Raw genomic sequence first — 21,759 nt, 5'->3', positions numbered from 1 at the left:
GCTTAGTTGCACCATGGCATGTGGAATCTCCCTGGATCAGGGCTCAAACCCGTGTCCCCTGCATTGGCGGGTGGATTCTTAACCACTGCACCATCAGGGAAGTCCTAATTTTTTTTCTTGTTAAAACCTTTTAACTCCTTCCTGCTGTGAAGTTTACATTTCCTACTATAGACATTGGTAAAACTTGACTGGAAAATATTGGCTTATTTGTTTTACTCATCACTTCGATCAAAAAAAGTCCAGTTTTTATATGGAGGCTGAGGGGACACGGGAGGAAAGACAAAGGAGAGACCTGGAGACAAAAAAGCTGCATCTCGAGTGAGGCCCAGTGAACCTGACGATGTTTGTTAGTAACTGGCTGTGGTGGGATGGAAGTAGGGTGGGGGGTGGGCAGTGGTTCTGATCTGCTTGAAAGCTGAATAAGGGATGTGTGAAATCAGTGAGGCTGCGTTTTAGAAGAAATGAGGTCATTGTCCGGTATCATTCTCCATACCTTTTCCCGTTTCCAAACAACTTTTTTCTTTTTTAATTGTAGCTGTGACTTTTTTTTTAATTTTTAAAAATTTAGTTTTGGCTGCATTGGGTCTTTGTTGCTGCGCGCGGGCTTTCTCTAGTTGCAGAGGGCAGGGGCTACTGTTCGTTGTGGTGCGCGGGCTTCTCATTGAGGTGGCTTCTCTTGTTGCGGAGCGTGGGCTCTAGGCGCACAGGCTTCAGTTAGTTGAAGCATGCAGACTCAGTGGTTGTGGCTCACGGGCCCTAGAGTGCACGGGCTGCAGTAGTTGCGGTGCGTGGGCTCAGTAGTTGTGGCGCATGGGCTTAGCTGTTCTGCGGCATCTGGGAACTTCCTGGACCAGGGCTCGAATCCATGTCCCCTGTATTGGCAGGTGAATTCTTAACCACTGCACCACCAGGCAAGTCCCTCTCCTTTCCAAACTTTAATGGTCTCTTCCTTTTTGGTAAAGTGGAAAGAGTGGGAGTTATGAATTCTGACTCAGTTCCTTTTATAGTGGTATTAACATGAAAACTTCCCACACATGCTTAAATTTAGGTGATACCCCATCTTCCCAATGAGATGATTCAATAAAACTTTGGGACTGTTGATTTATCATAGTGTATTTAAACTTTAATAATAGAGATGAAATAGTCAAATTTCTGTTCGGAGATTTGACTTTGGGGATTTTACATAAACATTTGAATTTTAAGTTTAGAAGTAATTGCTTTTTCTCCCCATCCTTATTTCCAGAAATAATTTCTTCATCATCACTAGAACCACTTTTGGAGATCTCAAGAACAGCTTTCTAGAATACTTCAACCTCACTTCTATCTTTTTGAATCTGCTTTTAATGCTGATTTCTGAAAAATTTGTCCCAAGTCCCTATTCACTCAATAGTAAGATAGTTTGGTTTTTAGTTGCTCTGTGGGTATATAGTCATGGTCATTAGAACGTAAGCACTTTGTATGTTTCTATTTAAGGTGACTTTCAACACTTGTAATTGTTATCACACCTGCGGAACCATTATGGAATCGTTGTCGAGGGTTTTTTTTTTTTTTGCCTCCTTGTAAAATGATTCAGTCAGTGGCCTTTGGAGGCATCCAGAACTGGCATTGACTGAGGTTGTCTCAAGCTATTGTCTCTTCCTTAATTTCTTACCCCAAAATAAAACAGTTGAGTGAGTGTCCTGTAATAGAAGAAACTCGGTCAGTATTGACGTTCTGTATAACTCTGTTGTGAGAGAATTTTGCTGAGGAGTCTGCCTCAGCCCAGCAGGAGTGGTACCTGCTTGCTGCACAGCTTCTCAGGTGTTCCTTTCCTAGAGGTCCTGCTGGGACTGTATGTAGCTGGCTTTGTTGTGAGGCCTTTCAGGTGATCGATTTGGTGCTCAGCTCTGTAGATTCAGAACCGTAACAATGTCAGTGGGCCCAGGGTCTCGCGATGGTGTTTTGTTTATTTATTTAAATTTATTTTTAATTGAAGTATAGTTGAACTACAGTGTTGTGTTAATTACTGCTGTACAGCAAAGTGACTCACTTATATGTATATATACACATTCTTTTCCATATTCTTTTCCATTATGGTTTATCATAGTATATTGAATTTAGTTCCCTGTGCTATACAGTAGGACCTTGTTCGTTGATTTAAAATTGGATTGGTACCTGCCATTCAACACACACCACCTTCCTAACACCCAGGCCCACGTACTGGTCAGGGAGCTGAGAATCAGAAGAGGGGGTGATTTCTCCCCAGCCTGATGAAAGGTCCTGCCCCACCAGGGTTGGGGCTGGGTCAGCACAGCCCAGTTCTTTACCTGGGGACATCTTTAGATAGCATGCAGATTGGTTAGAACATTCTTTATCTTTTCCCAGTGAGAATTCAGAACTATTTTTTCAGTTATAACGACATCCAGATTTCCTCGTTGTTCGATGGCAGGCATTGCTGCAAACCTTCAGTCACACATTCATCCTTTAGCCTGGTTGCTCCCAGGGGCTCCTGTCTTTGGTTTTCTCTCTGCTCTTTCCAGCCCTTCCTCTGCGGAGGCCCGAGGGCTTTCGGCACAGGTGCTCGTGAGGTGCTCATTCTTAGTCACTGCTGTCTGTAGCCACAGCTGGGAATGGGGACTACTGCTCGTTTTGCCTGCCCCTCCCAGATGTGAGGCTGCCGGAGGGGGCGTCTCCAGACCTGTTGGCACACTCAGCACTAGACAGAGAGCCTGGTGTGGAGCATGTCTTCAGATGCAGGGACACCGTTCACTTGTGGACACCCCCCGCCCCACACACACTGTCACGTGACCACGGAGGGGTGAGCTGATTGGACCGGTCAGGAGGGCCCCACACACCCAAGTCATGCCTGCAGTTTTCTGTGCTGCTCTCAGGAGACCAGGCTGTGGTCACATACCAACAACCAGCATGTTTCCCAGTTTAAACTTTGTCGTCTCTGTCCCTCCCACCTGGCCTCCTTTCAGCTTTTTTGTTTATCACTTAGCGATCCCATAATCTTTTGTTGGGGGGCGGGAGACGCAGGATTAAAACTTGTTACCTGAAATTTCCTGTCCTTTGCCCTCTACCTACAGTTAATTGCAAATCTCATTGACTCTGCTCCTGAAACGCTCCCGTTTCACCCCATCCTTTCCATTTCACTGACGTCCTCCTGGTTTTGGCCCCTTGGCGTCTTCCCTGGGCTGGGCTTGGGACCTTCTCACCCTGGGTCTCTCTTACCTTGTGTCCTGCAAACCGCGCCCAAATTAACCCTCCAGCCTTGACTGTTGCTTCTCTACGCACATTTCACTGGCTCCACATAAAATAATTTCCAGCCAGTCCAGTGGTGAGCAGGGAGTAGGGTTGCTTAACCTCAGTGGTCTAGAGCTCTACCGTCTGAAGTAGCTTTGGCATAACTTGTCTGATGAAGTCTCCTGTTTCAGTTAAAAAAATCTTTCGAAACAACAAGCAACAACGATGAAAACAAAACAATCAGAGTAAACCCGGCTTTCTAGGAAGCTGTGCCACGTCCATGCGCCGTGGGGCCCGAGGGGCACAGTCTCTGCGATGACGTCCATACGCCGACCTGGGTCTGAGGCTTGTAGGGGCCGCAGGGCCCTGCTCATCCAGCACCAGCTTTGTGGACGTGTTGCGAAGCTTCCATCTCTTCAGTGCTCAGGAATTATTTGTGTATCGTGGGGGCTTTCTTGTGGGAGAAGATCCATGAAAGTTCTGAGCCTTTTTAAAAATTTCTGGAGCCAGTTTTGGTAATGTATACCTTTTTAGAAAATCAATTTCTTGTAGGTTTACACATTTATTGCTTTGATTAGTATTTTGCAGTAATCTAATATTCTAGGGTAGCAGTCCTATCTGAGGGGAGCTATGTGGTTTCCTTTCTGTTGTTCCCCAGCATCACAGCCAGTGACAGCCATGTTGTGGGCTGCCGAGAGGAAGGTGTGTCTGCAGCGAAGCCGCGGTGCAGAGCTGCCGGCCACGGGGAGGACGTTGGGGTAGCACTTCGGGGATCCTCAGCGGTAACCCGCTTGGGCTGATGTATACCGCACGGTTTGAATTGGCCCGGGCAGCCTTTGGGATTAAATTAATTTATATCACGTTAGAAAGCATCAGCGGCCAGAGCCAGGGAGGCCTTCTGGAGGCTGAGCCCGCTCCCCAGGCGGTCTCATGGAGAGCAGCTGGGATGGTCCTCGGAGGGCCTGCTGTGCATCTCCTTTGTGTGAGTGCAGTTCTGGGGCCCACGCAGAAGCCCCCGCCTTTGACTGTGACCCCTACTGCCTTGCAGTTGGTTCCTGTGCAGGTGAGAAAGATTCGTAACCTTCTGAAATCAAATACAGCACATATGGCTGTTTTCCTTAGCCCTTTTTCCCTCCTTAGGTACACTCAGCAGGATCTTTGTGCCCGGAGGGTGCAGCTCTGTGATCTTCATCCTTCCTTGGAAGTTGAAGGAAGGAAAGTTGTTCTCTCTTTACCACCTTCTTTCGCAAAAGGTTAAAGAAGACTTGTACGGCGCTCAGGAGCAGATCAAACAGTAGAAAGTCCCTGCAGTGATATTTGAGAACAGGTGCTAAGTGGTGGCCGTGCGTCGAAGGAGTTAGTTGTGTTCCCTGTGCTGCACTTGGCTGTCTCTTCTGGACATTCTCCCTGTTTGTGGCGAAGAGTTTCCACGACATAGGCTAAGGGCCCCCTTTCCCTCCCTGGCTCACCCTGGGGTTCTTTTCCCAGCAGCCACCGCTGGGTCCCGAGGGCAGGGCCGTGTGCCGGTGCTGAACAGGCCCGTCCCTAATGAGCTGTGCCGCCAGCTGCACAGAGGGCGAGCCCTGTTCTCCCTCCGGCCCCTCTGAAGAGCGGGAGCCCAGGAGCCCTTCTCGTGTCCCTTCTCGGCTGATTTGCTGATCACCACCACCCCCCGCCCCCGCCCCAGAGCATCTTGGCAAAGTTCAGATTTCTGTCCTCACAGCTCAGTGCCCACAGTGAAAAGGAAATACAAAAGGGGAGGAGGAAAGTGGGGGTGGGGCGCTTGAAGGGTGTTTATTTCTCGTTGCCTTAGCCTAAGCCTCAGGCTCCCGGCTGAAGGCGTATGTGGTAAGGCTTTGAATAACTGGATCTGGAGATGGTTTTATTGGCTCATGCACACAGGCCGTGTATTAAGAGTTTGAATTTCTGTTGTTCAGAAACCTGAATTTTGAAAAGACCGCTTTCTATCTCTTCAGTCTGCTTTTTTCTACACACCACCACTTAAGGAAGATGAGATAATTGCTGTGCTCACATGCTATAGAGCATTTGCTGTGTGCCAGGCTGGTCTGGCTTTTATAAGCATTGCCTCATTTAAATCATCACAACAACCCCTGCACAGGGGAACTTTTAATGTGATAAAGTTTTTTCTTCCTATAATAAATTGTGGTAAAAGACACAAAATTTAGCATCGTTTTAAGTGCACAATTCAGGAGTGTTAAGTATATTCACATTGTTCTGAATCAGCTCCAAAACGTTTTCACCTTGCAAATCTGAAACTCTATCCATTGAAGTGAAAACATTTTAACCGATAAGCCGGCACTTTTTTTTGTTCAGCGGATTGAAATTGCTCTCCTGTTTCTCCTCTGCTGTCTCTCTGTAACATTAGGCCGAGGGCCGTGAGTGCCGAGGCTGCGCCCGGTGCCCTGGTCACCATGTGGCAGCTGCAGGGGAGGACAGCGGGCTGTCCAGAGGCAGTGCCTTCTTCCTCGGACTGCCCACCACTTGTGTGGGTCAAGCCCTGCCGAGCTAGAGGGAAAAGTGCACCTCACAAGTTACCAGGGGCCTGCATCTATTTTGGTTTGTTTTCTAGGTAGCTTCTGATTTATGAAGCATAATATCATAGAAATACATATGAAAAGCAATTGGATATTTTGTGAGTTACTGTTTGTGAGTCACCGTATCCCATGGGTGAAATGGGAGGCAGGGGGTGGGATTGCATTCATGATATCAGAGCCCTTCTCAGTACTCATTTGAGAGACATTTCAAGCCTGTCCAGTTGCCCTTGGAAGAGCTGATTCAGCATCCCCGATGCACAGCCTCGTATGTAACCGCCTTCCCAGTGGCTACCTAGATTATGGTTGTGCCAGAAAGGCAAGCCCAGGTTCACTGGGGATAGGTTTTCACCAGTGCCATTTAGACTCTCTGCCAGAGTTGGACAGAACAGATCATTTAATAATTTTTTCAAATGTAGATAGGGGTGTTAGTCTTCACTTTCTGCTGATAATGTTAAGAAAACAATGGTTGGGGACTTCCCTGGTGGCGCAGTGGAAGGGACTCTGCACGCCCAATGCAGGGGGCCTCAGTTCGATCCCTGGTTAGGGAACTAGATCCCACATGCATGCCGCAATTAAGACCCGGCACAACCAAATAAACAAATAAATATTAAAAAAGAAAACAGTGGTTGAATCACCAATGAAGCCTGGGTTCTGAGGCCAGCAGAAAGTACAGTGCAACAGTTTTTTCTTTCCTTTTTTAAACCTCAGATTCACAGGTTGTATTTCATAATTCTTGGTTCATGACACATTCCCATCATTGGTTTGTGGATGTTTTCCTTCCGGTTCTAGTGTCAGTAATTCTGGCTAATCTATTGAACGAGGTGGCCTGGGACTTTGTGCTTCAAGGGTCCAGCCTCTTCTCTTACTGCGGTTTCCTTTGGGGTCTTGCCCAGTGTGACTGGGCTTCAGTAGGAGCCTGAATCTTCCCTTGCTCTGTCCCTCCTGTGCTCCTGTTGGGCTCTGGATGTGCGTGTCTCCCCTCCTGCTGTCTGTCTCGTTCAGCTAAGTCCCTCAGAGTCTCCTCTGGGCTGTTGCTCGAGCCGCAGTGGCCTCATCTCCACCCTCTGCCGCAGCAGCCGGGCGGGTCCCACCCTCTCCACGGCAGGCCGGGCCCACCTGCCCCGTGTGCAGCCCCACCCCGGGTGTTGGGCCCCTGGAGCAGTGCCCGTCCCTCCCACAGCACCGGTTCTATGCCCAGCGGTGCTGTGTCCCGTCTACTCCCCCCGCTGACTCCAGCTCCCCAGGGCTCGGGAAGTGCTGGGTGCCCCAGAAATGTTTGTTGAATAAATGAATTCTGACCAAATATAGTTCAAATCCTTGTTATGTTTGGTCGGTAGAATGTAGAAAAGAGCTCTGCCCAAAGGAATTAGTAAGCTAATAGGAGAATAAGAGCCATTGTAATAGACATGCTCATCGTTACCAAATTTGTATGTAGGGCAGGCACAAGGTTTTCACGCTGGGCCTTGTCTTTGAATTCTGAGTTTCGCTCACCTGGGCTTTCAAGACGTCTATGCCCTTTCCTTCTCAGGGTAGTTTGTATTTTGTTTGCTTCTATCAGTTGGTGTGTTTAGCAGTTTTTTGTCATGTGAAGTTTTCGGAGTGCGTGTTTACAAACTTAGAAACTTTTAAACATAGAATAATAAACGGAACAATTAAAATAGCTTTAAAAAGACCGTTACCATTTTTACAGCAGAAGTGGATCCCCACCTCCTGTGTACACTGCCCGGTACTTGGTGTGGGCAGAGCAGAAGCTGCGTATTTGGCACACCTCATGCTTTCCAAACCACTCATAAGACCCTCGCAGTTTTGGTTATGAGCCGACCACACCACAAGCGTAGTGGACCCTTGGGAAATGACTTGCATGGTGGGTGGACGGCATCCTGGTGGACCAGACGTGGGCCCTCTCTGCATCCCGGGAGCTGGTGATTGGGGCATGTTCCATCATCTCAGGAAACACTGGTTCACTGTGGGAACTTGAGAAGGGAATAGAATCTCCCAAAATTCCACGCTGTCACCTTTTGTCCCTGTAGCTCCTCAGCGAACCTTTGTTCAGGGTATATGCAAAGTCAAGCTAAATCTTTGGCATCTCTGCCTAAACCCCAAGGACAGCACGTGCACCTCCCCTGGGATTAGCCCCTTAGCACGGCATCGCCTCACTTCCCTTCAGGTGATGTCAGCTCGGCCTTGGCGCTGGCAGCCCCTCCCCGGGCCTGTGGGGACCACAGATTGCTCACTTCCTAGTGCCGCTTCTCAAGGTAGCGTGGCTCTGGAAAGCTGTTGCGGTTGGCTTGCCTGCTGAAACTCTTCAGTAAATGAATACTTTCTGAGTAATTACGTATTGGCTCCTTTACACTCTTGCAAAGTAATAGAAAGCAAAACAGTATATTAATATAAGTTAAGCTCTTTTGTGACTGTGCTGCATTGACTTGTAAAAAGAGATGTCTGTGTGTGCAGGTGAAAGGAATGGAGCTTGGTAAGGAGCAGTGGGGGAGTAAACTCTTGGAAAACCAAAAAGGAGGGCAGTTGGCCCGAGACGGTGACGGCAGTGGTGGTGTGGTGGCGACCTGGAAGGGATGAGCTGCTGGCCGTTAGGAAATCTGCATCCGTGTCTGAGCTCTCAATCCCTCTCCCTTCTCCTCCTCAGGAGTTAGAAGCAGCTCTTCACAGAGATGACGTGGAGTTTATCAGTGACCTGATCGCCTGCCTACTTCAGGGCTGCTATCAGCGAAGGGATATCACGTGAGTAACCCCAATCTTACCGTTTCTGGCGGAGGGAAGGAATTAACCAGTCCTGGTGATGTTTCGTGTCTCCTGGAATAAACCAGAGCAGATCACCGGCCAAGACGTAACAGCATTTACACACGGTTCCCAGGTCCCGTGTTTGGCTCCTTCTGCAGCTGAGTTTTCATTTTATTGTAATTCTTGACTTTATTTCACTCTCAGAAATCTATATCCCTTACTGTTGGGTCCACCAGCTACCATATTCAAGTGTGGAATGTGTTCTCTCAATGTAGGGCTTTCTTTCTGATCTTTGTTTTCAGTATTGGTAAAATGATGCCTAACAAATTAAAACTAGATTTTTACCGTATTTCTGCCCCTGGGGTATGTATCTTCTGTTCATGTGAACAGTGGCATCATTTCTCTTTTTTTAAAGACACATTTATTCAGTGTCATGATCAGACTATTACATTTAGCAGTCAACAGCATGGGTGCAAAAAAAAAAAAACCTACATTAAAACCCTTTGCTGGAATGCTTTACACTTTCTACAGAACAGAAACTAAAATAACCTGTTATACAATTAGTCACAAATAACAGTCCTCGAGTTTTTTTGCCCATACACATGAGTATTGTCTAAAACATGTCTTCTTTGTAGCAGCTAGGCCCTGCCACCGCTGTGCTTGGCTGAGTTCACAGATCTGTTGTAACCTGTAGCTTCCCTGTCACTTCTCTGGCTCTCCTCTCCTGCTAAGCTTTGTTTCCTGGCAGTAATCAAAACCTTCTGCCACTGCCACAGCTACTGCTGCTGCTGGAACCACCACAGCCACCTTGGTTTCGGGGTTTGGCAGACTATTGACCTCCACCACCCTAGGGGCCAGAACTTCTGCCTCCAAAGTTTCCTCCTTTCATGGGTCCAAAATTTGAAGATTGATTATTGTAACTGCCAAAATCATTGAAGCTTCCACCACCTCCAAAATTGCTTCCATCATTACCAAACCCATTATAGCCATCTCCACTGCCACCATATCCACTGCCACCATATCCCACGCCACCGCAGCTGCCACCAAAGCCACCTCGACCACTGAAGTCTCCTCCACGACCAAAGTTGTCATTCCCACCAAAACCCCCCTCCACGACCACCACCAAAGTTTCCAGAACCACTTCGGCCTCTTTGGCTGGATGAGGCACTAGCCATCTCTTGCTCAGATAGGGCTTTCCTTACTTCACAGTTGTGGCCATTCACAGTGTGGTATTTCTGAATGACAGTCTTGTCTACAGAGTCATGGTCATCAAAGGTTACGAAAGCAAAGCCTCACTTCTTGCCACTGCCTCGATCAGTCATGATTTTAATCACTTCAGTTTTCCCATACTGTTCAAAATAATCTCTTAGATGATGTTCTTCAGTGTCTTCTTTAATGCCACCAACAAAAATCTTTTTCACACTTAAGTGGGCACCAGGTCTTTGAGAATCTTCTCTTGAGACGGCCCTCTTGGGTTCCACAACTCTCCCATCCACCTCGTGTGGCCTTGCTTTCATGGCCGCACCCACATCCTCCACAGTGGCGTGTGTGACAACCCTGAAGCCTCTGGAGTGCCTGGTGCTTGGATCTCTCGTCGCCACACAGTCTGTGCGCACTCCCCGCCGCTCAGGATGCCTCCTCAGGCTCGCGTCGCTTGTTTCAAGGCTCAAACCTCCGACGAAGAGCTTCTGCAGCTGTGCAGCTCTTTGGGAGACCCTGACTTAGACGTGACGGCAGTGCGGGGCGGGGAGACGTCAACGATGCTTACTCGGCTGCGTCCACGGGCAGAAAGGAGTAATCTACCGAACGTATCTCTAGCATCATTTCTAGCGTGGAGCTTCTGGGCCCCCGCACGCCATAGCTGCCAAGTACACAGCTGTCTGGTGCATTGAGATGTGTAGACATTTGGAGCAAGATTTCATCTCTGTCAGCAAATAAAGGGTCTTCCCGATAAGGCCTCATCCCTTGTTTTGATAGAGTTGATAGACGTTCTCTTGCTACTACGTTTCCACACAGTTGGACTGTGAGGCCAGCTCCCGGGAAGCTGAGACAGGATGGGGCTCCCCGTGCAGGCAGGAGGCTGGGGTGCCACGGTTTAAAAAAAAGACGGTGTCTGAAATATTTCTCTGCTAGTAGATCCACTCCTGGACGCTTGTCAGGGCTGGGGGTAGACGTGTGGTAACAAGGTGAATGAGGGGTTGACGAGCTGCTCCTGCATTGAGCGCGGAGCTCGGTGTTCGCACGCGCGCGTGTGTGTGTGTGAGTGTGTGTGAGCGATCATCCCTCTTCCTTTCTGTGTGTGTACTTCTGCCTGTTTCATGCTGTAGTCGTCGTCTCCTGCATTCTCCACGAGTGTACTGACTGTCCCCAGGGCATCTAGGCTGTTGTGCTAAACAAAGAGTAGAAAGAAATCTGCCATCTTACCACTTAAACACCATGACAAGGGGTTTAGTATGTTTTCTCCCATTTTCTTTTTGAGATGTAACTTGGGAGTCTGTGTGGTTTTTAAGCAGTTGTAGTCATACTCTGTATATAATTTCACTTTTTCATATCTTCCATTTTTTTCCTCACAATGATAATTTTTCTTATAACCACTTTTTTCTTTAAATGGGATTGTCAAATACTCCGATTTAATAGATGGACGTTTGTGCCCAGCTTTTAACTGTTATAAACATGTTATATTACATAGCCTTGGACATAAAAGTTTGCACACCTTAGTGAATCATACTCTTAAATTTCTGCAAGTATAGTCACTCCGTAAAAAGAAATGCCCACTTAAGATTCAAAAAATAAATTTCCAGGCTGCTCACCCCAGGGGTTGCTCCATTTCACCCATGACCATCAGTGTCCGAGGGGGTCTGTTTGCCTCACCTCGCTCTGGCCAGGGTGCTGGAGGGCAGATGCCCTCGGGACCCTCGGTCCTGGGCCCCACTGCAGAGTGTGTGCAGTTGCCATGGCAAGCGCTGTGACATCCACAGAGCACGTGGCCTGTGTGAGAAGGGGCCGTGGACCGAGCTGTCATGGGGTGCTTCCTGAGCCAGTGCCCTTATATTACAGAGCCCATTAAGAGGGTGAGTGGAGGAAGGACGGACCCCCCCCCCCGAAATTGCAGGTAGGAAGGTGGGTGTCTGGGGTTCGACACCCTGGAGCAGAGGCTAGGGGTTGCAGAGCAGAAGGTCCCATGTGTTTCAGAGATGTGATTCATTTGAGCTGCAAAGTCCAAAGTCTTATTAGCCCCTGAGTGTTAAATTTTGGTTCGTCGCCAGCATCTAAAATGCGACTTCATGTTGAAACCCAGTTTGTAGCTTTTAGAAAGCATCTAAGACACTGATCAGCTGGAGGGAAAACAGGGCCCCAGCCTGCCTGGTGGCTCTCGACACAGAGGCTGGTTGTCACACTGCATCTGTGGGGCTTGCTTGGCCCACCTGCTCGCCTTCTTTCCCTGCTGTCTCCGACAAGCACAGCCATTCGAGGAATCCTGTGGCCACAGCACAACAGGAGTAGGAGCCTAGTAGGCCTTGTAGGCTGAGCAGCGAGTTCGGGGGTGTGATCCTGAGGGCAGGGAGGGCGGGGGACCAGGAAGGGGCGAGTGAGTAGATCAGGCCTGAGGGCAGAGGCGAGCCCATCATGAAGGCCTGTTAGGGGGTGAACGTGATGACCTGGAGTCTCCTGCCTGACAGGCTGTCTCTCCAGCCTTACTGCGCACATTCGTGGTTTGTGGACTTGAATTTCCTGTTACATACTTAGGCCGTGTCTTCCATGGGTGTGTTGGTTGATGATCAAGCACAAGAAACGCCCATTTAAAATTTGCGGGGCAGGTGTCGCACGCCTGCCGTCTGTGTGATGGTGGGGATGGGGGCCAGGCTGCGGTTGAAGGTCTGAATAGCTAGAGTTGGCTCATACCATCTATGGAGTAGAGCTTCCCTTCCCTGTTGGCATGTGGTGTCTATTTGACATTTCACCAGGTTTTTGACACGTGAGAATCCACTCGGCTCTTCCTGGCTGTACCTGCCAGTCTCTTTTGGCTCTGATACCATTGCTCTTAACTAATCCTGCTTGTTAGTTCTTCCAGAAAGTGATACAATCTTGTCATATTCCATAAGGAATCTCCTTATTTTGATTAAAGTCCTTATGTTGTGGGACTCCCCTGGTGGCACAGTGGTTAAGAATCTGCTTGCCGGGCTTCCCTGGTGGCAGTGTCCGCCTGCTGATGCAAGGGACACGGGTTCGTGCCCCGGTCCGGGAAGATCCCACATGCTGCGGAGCAACTAAGCCCTTGCACCACAACTACTGAAGCCCACAGGCCTAGAGCCCGTGCTCCACAAGAGAAGCCTCTGCGATGAGAAGCCCGCGCACTGCAACGAAGACCCAACAAAGCCAAAAATAAATAAATAAATATATTAAAAAAAAAAAAAAAGTCCTGATGTTGCTCAGTAAAAAGTTGTAGCTTTGTTCATGTAGGTCAGATCCGTTCCTGGGTTACTGTAACTTGTGTTGCTGCTAAGAGTTGAGTGATACTCACACACCGTACAAGTACTTCCAAGTGTAGAATGTGATATATTCCTAACATATTCCTGTGTTTGTATCTTGAATCTGCCCAGTTTATTGACCTTGATTTTTTAAAGTTGATTCTCTTGTTCTAGGTTATCATCCCCCTTCCTTTTCGTGTTTGTGCTTCTGCCTGTTTCATGCTGTATTCGTCATCTACTGCTATGTAACAAATTACCCTAAAACTTAGCAGCTTTAAACATCAGTTTCCGTGGGTCAGGAATCTGATGTCCCGGCCATGCTGCTGGGACCGTGGCCACCGCAGGCCCGCCCTCGGGAGGGCCTATGTTTGTTTCCTGTGGCTGCTTAGCGCAGTTCACAGGCCGAAGAGCTGAAACTGCATTTGGTATCGGTCGGTTTTGTGGGTCTGCACGTGGCTTGTCAGGGGCCCCGCTCGGCGTGTCTGGAGGCCTAGCTGGGGAGGGACACAGGGTCCTTCAGGCTGCTGGCAGAGTCTCCCTGGCAGCTGTAGGACCCAGGTCTTTGTTTCCATGCGGCCCTCTCGGCCCCGCTGTGTCTCCTCTCTTGACCTGGCGTGCTCGCGGGAGTACCCTCGCCTGCCCAGTTTTGTGACCAGAAGCGAGCCCCAGATGGGCTGTGCCCCACTTGGGAGAGCCCAGCACATGCTGTGAACCCCAGGGGGCCTGTTGCACATGCTTTTGCTTGTTAATAGTGACTGTCTTCTCCAGAGGAAAACTGCATATTGGTGGGGAGGCTTATGCTGCATCTAATCACGTGTACTTAGTTATTAACAACGTATCATAAGTTCTCTTTTTTCCTAGGCTTTTGGACAAGAACCAGTTGATTTTTGGATAGTCACATGTGGTCCTATATAAATGAATTGTCAACAAGAGGTTTTGATTTTCCCTTTTGTTTCAGTAAATGGCTATAACTAACTTGTTCCTAGTTTAATTTTCTCCCATATTTACCATTAGCCTCCACTATAAATGTACTTACATTGATAATATCTCCCATAGAAAAACAATTAGTTTGAAGATAACGGGTGTTCTACAGGATATTCTTAGCTTAGACGCAGCCTTCTCCCATCACTCATCTACTTTCACTTTGGCACGTTTCATTTCCTCAGTCTTCTTGTGAGGCTATGAAGAAGAGGTAGAGGGAGATCCCCTCAAAGGCTAACCGGGTCCTGTTTTACAGGGAAGGAAATCCAGAGACTTAGGTAGCTGGTTAGAAGATGAATAATCCCTACAGAGAATTGAGAGATCAGGAGCCCAGATCTTCATCCCTCATAGAATCTGCAGTTTGAGTCTCTAACTCTGACTCTTTGTTTTCTGTCGTCTTTACATAAAATTAATGATTTTAGCAGTATAAAAAAATAAATTCTGGGCTTCCCTGGTGGTGCAGTGGTTAAGAATCCGCCTGCCAATGCAGGGGACACAGGTTCAATCCCTGGTCAGGCAAGATCCCCCATGCCGTGGAGCACCTAAGCCCGCGTGCCACAATTATTGAGTCTGTGCTCTAGAGCCCGCAAACCACAACTACTGAGCCCACGTGCCACAACTACTGAAGCCCGCGTGCCTAGAGCCCGTGCTCCGCAACAAGAGAAGCCACCGCAATGAGGAGTCCGCGCACCGCAACAAAGAGTAGCCCCCGCTCGCTGCAACTAGAGAAAGCCCGCGCGAAGCGACGAAGACCCGATGCGACCAAAAATAAAAAAAAAAATTTAAAAAAAAAGTTTTAAAGCATTGCCTAAAGTAGTATAGAGCAGAAACCCAACGCGTTCTTAAGATGGGGTGCCAGGTGGGCTGTTCTGGACAGTTTGCTTTTTCACACGTGTGTAGCTAGAGGTGCAAATAGCATTTAATATTTCAGAATGTGTCTGTCTCATCAAGCTGTGCTGGCTCGTCAGACACCCGCAGACAACCGTGTCACCCTGTCTTCTATGTCTTCCCCCAGCCCTTTTGCTTCTGGGTACGGTGCAGAGCTGCCCGCCCTCCCCAGTGCTGATGGCAGGCCTCTTAACACTAGTTTCTTCCTTATGACACACTGTGTCAGTTACTCCTAAATGATTTCTTTTGAAACGAGAGGTTAATTTATTTTAAAAAAACAAAAAAATGACCCTAGTTAAATAAATGTCATAAAATTTCAGGTGCTGTTGTAACCGGGAGGAGAGAAGAGTTTTTTCCCCTTCCTTTTACAGGCAGCTGCTTCTGTGACTTTTTTGCTTTTGAAGGAAACTGTGAGTCTCAGATGGACAGAAGCAGAATTAGTGGGGGGCCCGTCAACCCCCTTTGGTGGGGGTATCCTGGTGCCCTCCGAGCTCGTCCCCCTTTCCTGGGGACAGCGGGTGGCAGTGTTGGTCCTGCTGTTCTGTGCTGGGCCAGGGAGGCAAGTGATGGTTCCACCCTTTTTCATATCATACCTGTGAGGTGTCAGAGCATTGCTGAAAACATAATCTGTAAATTGTGTTAAAAACAGCTAAGTATACATGAAATAAAAAAACTTCTGAATGGGCAAGTAAGTTTGGGGTCTGATTGATCCAAGTTGAACTAATTGGTCTGAAGTGAGGCTCAGGCTTCAGCCCTTTAAAAACTGGCTTTTGTCGATATATTATAATACACACAGAAAAGGGCATATTGCTTAATCATACAGCTCAGTGAATTTGTACAAACTGAATACACCTACGCAGTGATCACTCAGACAAGAAAACATCACAGTGAATTTTACTTTTCATTGAAAGGAATTGCCTAAAGTGATTGCTATTCTGTCCCTCCAGTGGTATCCACGTACATTTAGAGTGAATTTGTGCTAGGTATTCTCTGAAGTTTTATTTTCATCCCACCCTAAAGAAAGAGGATTTTGGACAGATGAATGCTTGCCTTTCTTGGTTCTAAGGCTTACCTGTTATGTGGAGCTAAGAAAGTTCCTTAATCTCTTAGTGCGTTACTCGCCTCATCTGTAAAATGGGAATGATAACCATACCTATTACTAAATTTATTGTGAAATTAAATGAGTTCACTCATGACAGCCTTAGAACAGTCTTGAGCTTTTAGTAAATACCAGAAACATCTACGTGTGTGGAGTAGGAAGTGGATATTGACCCAGGCTACTGCCAATGTCTTAAATGTTGCGGTTTGCACGTCTCAGAACTGGGGTTAGCAGACTTCTGCAAAGGGCCAGAGAATAACCATTTTAGGCTTTGTGTGGGTGACATGGTCTAAACTACTCCCCTCTGCCATCCCAGTGCAAAAGTGGCCAGAGCAGTGCTTCGTGACTGATTGTGGCTGTGTTTTATTAGATTTTCATAATCTGGAATTTGAATTTTATATCATTTTCTCTTGTCATAAAATAGTATTCTTTTGATTTCTTTTTTCTTCCAACCGTTAAAAAAGAATGATTTTCACATTCTTAGCTTACAGGCTAAAGATAGACATTCAGGCCAGCTTTGGCCCATGAGCCATAGTTTGCCCCTGTTTTTAGAAAATTAAATAGGTTCCTATTTCTAATTACACAAACTCGGTCACCATGCTGCTCAAGATAATACATTTCCATCTCCTCAGAAAGTGCCCTTTGCACTAAATCTAACCTCCCCACACCCCCAAAACCCCACTGCATCCCACGCAGTGACCTGATTTTTATTGATGCAGATTGTTTTGCCTTATTCTAGAATTTCGTGTGTGTGTGGCTGGAATCATGCAGTGTGGGTTCTGCGTGTCCAGCTTCTTTGAGGAAGCACAGGGTCTGTGTGATACTGACACTGCTATTTGTATCAGTTCTTCGTTCCTTTTAGGGGAGGGGGTCTGCATTGGATTCCAGTGCAAAAATATATGACAGTTTTTTTGTCTGCTAGTTGGTAGACTTGTATGTTGCCTCCAGTTTGGGGCTGTTGAGAATAGAGCAGCTGTAAACACTTGCACGGATGTTTTCGTGGATGTCTTTTCGTTTCTCTCAGGAATCGCTGGGTTGTGCGTGAGAGCACGATTGACATTGACTTGTTTTCTAAGCAGCGGTGACCTTTATTCTCCTATCGGCAACACATGAACAGTCCAGTTGCTCCATATCTTTCCCGACATCTGTTAATTTTAATTTTACCCAGTTTTTCATTTTACTGATTCTGTTGTGTGTGATGTGGTAACTCATTGTGGGTTTAATGTGCATTTCCCTGATGACTAGATATATAATGGGCTGTGACTATTTTCTTCTGATGTGTAGCTTGCCTTTCCATTTGTTTGGCACTGTATTTTAAAGAATAGCAAATTTTAATTTTGTTGAAGTCTAATCTATCAGTTTTTTCTAGTATGTTTTTTCCTAAGAAATCGGGACATACCTTAGTGTCAAGATATTTTTTTGAGGTTTTCTCTTAGTTTTAGAGCTTTAGCGCTTTTTGCAGTTGGCATTATGATGCATTTTGAGTTAGTATTCGTGTATGGTATGAAGTAGAAGGTCAATCAGTGTCCATTTTTCCTTACGAATTTCATCTATGTTCAGTCTGTTTCTGGACTCTGCCTTATTCCATTGATCTATATGTCTTATATTTATACAAGTACCAGATTGTCTTGAAATTGGTGAGTTTTCTACCTTTTTATATTTTAGTTTTGCTTTTTTTGACTATTCTGGGTTCTTTGCATACAAATTTAAAAATCAGCTTGTCAACTCCCCCACCCCCCAAAAAAGGCCTGCTACAGAAAATGGACATTTTGAGCAATGTTGAGTTTCCCAGTCCTTGACCATGATATGTATCTCTCCACTTGTTTATCTTCCTTTATTTAAATTTTTTTTTTTTTATTTATTGATTTGGGTGCGCTGGGTCTTAGTTGCGGCGTGTGGGATCTAGTTCCCTGACCAGGGATTGAACCCTGGCCCCTGCATTGGGAGTGTGGAGTCTTAACCACTGGACCACCAGGGAAGTCCCTGTTTATCTTCTTTAATTTCAGGAATATTGTATAGTTTCATTGTAAAGATACCGTACACCTTTCCATTTGTGCCTAAGTATTTTATATTTTCCAGCTATTTGTTGCCATTATATGTAAAATACAATTGAGGTTTTTATATTGACCGTGTTACTATAGTCTTCCTGATTTCACTTCTTAGTTTATTGGTCTTGTTGCTGACTGAGGAGTTTCTGTAGTCTGTTTCCGTTCCAGCCTCTATCCCGGCTCTCTGTCCCAAGAGCTTCCTTCTCTTGTCTTATTACTGTGCCAGCCACAACTCCTGTGTTGTTCCTGATCTTGGGGGAAAGTGTTCAGCCTTTCACCCTCAAGTGTGATGAAGTGCTGTCCCTTTTGTCTGTTGCTGAATTCAGTTTGCTGCTGTTTTGTTGAGGATTTCTCCATGTATGTTTATGAAGAATATTGGTCTGTAATTTTATTTTCTTATGAATCTTTGTCAGGTTTTGGCACAAGGGTTGAGAAGTGTTCTCTTCTCTCGTTGCTGAAAGAGTTTGTGTAATTTCTTTTCTTTTTTAAAAAAATTTATTTATTTTATTTATATTTATTTTTGGCTGCGTTGGGTCTTCGTTGCTGTGCGTGGGCTTTCTCTAGTTGCGGCGAGCGGGGGCTGCTCTTCGTTGCAGTACGCAGTCTTCTTGTTGCTGTGGCTTCTCTTGTTGCGGAGCATGGGCTCTAGGTGCGCGGGCTTCAGTAGTTGTGGTGCATGGGCTCAGTAGTTGTGGCTCACGGGCTCTAGAGCACAGGCTCAGTCGTCGTGGCGCACGGGCTTAAGTTGCTCTGCGGCATGTGGGATCTTCCCTGACCAGGGATTGAACCCGTTTCCCCTGCATTGGCTGGTGGGTTCTTAACTACTGCACCACCAGGGAAGTCCGAGTTTGTGTAACTTCTTTCAAACAGTTCACCACTGAAAGCCTTTGGGTTTGTAGTTTTCTTTGTGTGCAAGTTTTTGATTGAGTATTATTGATTTGATTTCTTTAATTAAGGCTATTTGAGTGTTTTGTTTCTTTTTAAAAAAATTTTATTGAAGTATAGTGTTGTGTTAATTTCTGCTGTATAGCAAAGTGATTCAGTTTTACATATATACATTCTTTTTCATATTCCTTTCCATGACAGTTTATCACAGGATATAGAATATAGTTCCCTGTGCTATACAGTAAGACCTTGTTGTTTATCCATTCTAAATGTAATAGTTTCCATCTATCAACCCCAAATTCCCAGTCCATCCCTCTCCCCCTGCCCATAGCAACCAGTAGTCCGACCTCTATATCTGTGATTCTGTTTCTGCTTTGTAAATAGGTTCATTTGTGTCATATTTTAGATTCCACATATAAGTGATATCATACGGTATTTGTCTCTCTTTCTGACTTTGCTTGATATGATAATCTCTTGGTCCATCCATGTTGCTGCAGATGGCATTATTTCACCCTCTTTTTATGGTTGAGTAATATTCCATTGTATATATGTACCATGTCTTTTTTATCCATTCATTCATCTTTCAATGGGTGAAGGTTGCTTCTATGTCTTGGCTGTTGTCAATAGTGCTGCTATAAACATAGGGGTGCATTTATCTTTTCAAATTACAGTTTTGTCTGGATATATACCCAGGAGTGGGATTGCTGGATCATATGGTAGCTGTTTTTAGTTTTTTGAGGAACCTCCAAAGTGTTCTCCATAGTGGCTGCACCAATTTACATTCCCACCAACAGTGTAGGAGGGTTCCCTTTTCTCCTGAGTGTTCTATTTCTTAAGTCAATTTTGGTAAGTAATTTAGGCATTTTTCAAGGAGTTTGTCTATTTTATTTAAGATTTTACATTTATTTCCATAGTACTATTCATAATATTCTCTTACTATCTGTAGGATCTACAGTGGTTTCTCCACTTTCATTCCTGATGTTGGAATTTGTTCTCTCTCCCTCTATTCTTTCTACAGGTTTATCAACTTTTCAAATGCTTACTAAGGAACCAGCTTTTTTTTTTTTTTTTTTTTTGCAGTATGCGGGCCTCTCGCTGCTGTGGCCTCTCGCGTCGCGGAGCACAGGCTCCGGACGCACAGGCCCAGTGGCCATGGCTCACGGGACCAGCCGCTCCGCGGCATGTGGGATCCTCCTGGACTGGGGCACGAACCCGCGTCCCCTGCATCTGCAGGCGGACTCTCAACCACTGTGCCACCAGGGAAGCCCAAGGAACCAGCTTTTAACTTTACCTACTGTTTGCCTGTTTTCTTTAAAAAATTTTTTTTCTATTTTTGATTTATTATTTTCTTCTATTTACTTTGGCTTTAGCATACTCTTCTTTTTCTTTCTTCTCAAGTTATAATACTTGTTATGAGCCTTTTTTCTTTTCAATACAGGCATTTTAAAGCTGTAAATTTCCTTCTAGGCAGTGCTCGACTGGGCTGTTCAGTCCATTTACATTTAGTGCAGTTACTGGTATGGTTGGTTTCCCACTGTTCTGGGGGTTTTTAAGTGTCCAATTCATTGGTGTTTAGTATATTCACAAGGTTGTGTAGTCATCACCAGTGTTGAATTCCAGAACATTTTATCACCCCCAAAGACCCCTCACACCCATCAGCTGTCACTCCTTGCTTCCTCCAGTCACCAGTCCCACTAACTAATGTGCTTCCTGTCTGTTTTTACTATTCTAGGTACCTCTTATAGGTGGAATGCATACATATAGGTATCCAGCTACTTTCACTTCGCATGTTTTCAGAATTCATCCGTGTTGTAGCGTGAATCACATACTCATTCATTTTATGGCCCCAAAATACTCCGTTGTATAGATACATATTTTATTTATCTGTTAGTTCATGGACGTTGGTGCTGTTTCAGCTTTTTGGCTGTTACGAATTATGCTGCTGTGTATGAACATTTGTCTACTCGTTTTTGTTTGGAGGTATGTTTTCATTTCTCTTGGGTATATACCTAAGAGTGGAATGGTTGGGTCATACGGTAATTCTGTGTTTAAGTTTTGAGCAGCTTGCCAAACTTTTGCAAAGTTGCTGCACCATTTTACATTCCAACTAGCAGTATATGATGGTTCCCACTCTATGTCCTTGTTAACAAGTGGTCAGCACTTGTTCTTATCTGTCTTTATAATTTTAGCCATCCTGGTGGGTGTGACCTGGTACCCTATTGGGGTTTGATTTGCATTTCCCAAATGACGAATGAGCGTCTTTTCATGTGTTTCCTTCTTTTTTCCTCTCTTTGTCCTTCAGTGCTTTCTTTTGGGTTATTTAAAGATTAATACCTGTTGATTTCCAGGTGACTTTTTTTTAAAAATAAATTTATTTATTTTTGGCTGTGTTGGGTCTTCATTGCTGCACGCAGGCTTTCTTTAGTTGCGGCGAGCAGGCTTCTCATTGCAGTGGCTTCTCTTGTTGCGGAGCACAGGCTCTAGGCATGTGGGCTTCAGTAGTTGCAGCACGTGGGCTCAGCAGTTGTGGCATGCAGGCCCTAGAGCATGCAGGCTCAGTAGTTGTGGTACACGGGCTTAGTTGCTCTGCGGCATGTGGGATCTTCTTCCCGGACTAGGGCTTGAACCCCTGTCCCCTGAATTGGCAGGCAGATTCTTAACCACTGTGCCACCAGGGAAATCCCCCAGATGACTTTTAATACTTTTCTTTGTTACTTAACATAAACATTCATATACACAAATAAAATCTATATTATATACATATTTCCCAGTTAAAAAGATATGTTTTGTATCTTAATCATATTTTCCTTTAATTTGAAATTGTCATGATTTTTTACTTATCCTGGCTCTCACATTGATTTCAGGATATA

General features: G+C 45.9%; 1 protein-coding gene and 1 pseudogene across 7 annotated transcripts in view; one reads left to right on the top strand and one right to left on the bottom strand.

Annotated features, from left to right (window-relative positions):
- The window catches only part of CECR2 (CECR2 histone acetyl-lysine reader), a 157,868-nt gene that overhangs the window by 82,001 nt on the left and 54,108 nt on the right, over positions 1-21,759 (top strand). For 6 of the 7 annotated variants that reach the window (XR_010947406.1, XM_067755955.1, XM_067755957.1 and 3 more), the window contains exon 2: positions 8,425-8,519. Coding sequence is in view for 6 of the 7 variants with exons in the window: in XM_067755955.1 (XP_067612056.1) it covers positions 8,425-8,519 (95 nt within the window). In the remaining variant the exon portion in view is untranslated. Of the gene's footprint in view, positions 1-8,424; positions 8,520-18,236; positions 18,362-21,759 lie in introns of those variants that run through there. The other variant, XM_067755958.1, reaches the window with a different exon arrangement.
- Positions 8,984-10,378, bottom strand: LOC137233413 (heterogeneous nuclear ribonucleoprotein A1-like; annotated as a pseudogene).

This window comes from Pseudorca crassidens, chromosome 11 (assembly GCF_039906515.1).
Source record: "Pseudorca crassidens isolate mPseCra1 chromosome 11, mPseCra1.hap1, whole genome shotgun sequence".
Lineage (NCBI taxonomy): Eukaryota > Metazoa > Chordata > Mammalia > Artiodactyla > Delphinidae > Pseudorca > Pseudorca crassidens.
Note: the sequence above shows the minus strand (reverse complement) of the source record. Positions and strands in the feature narration are given on the sequence as shown.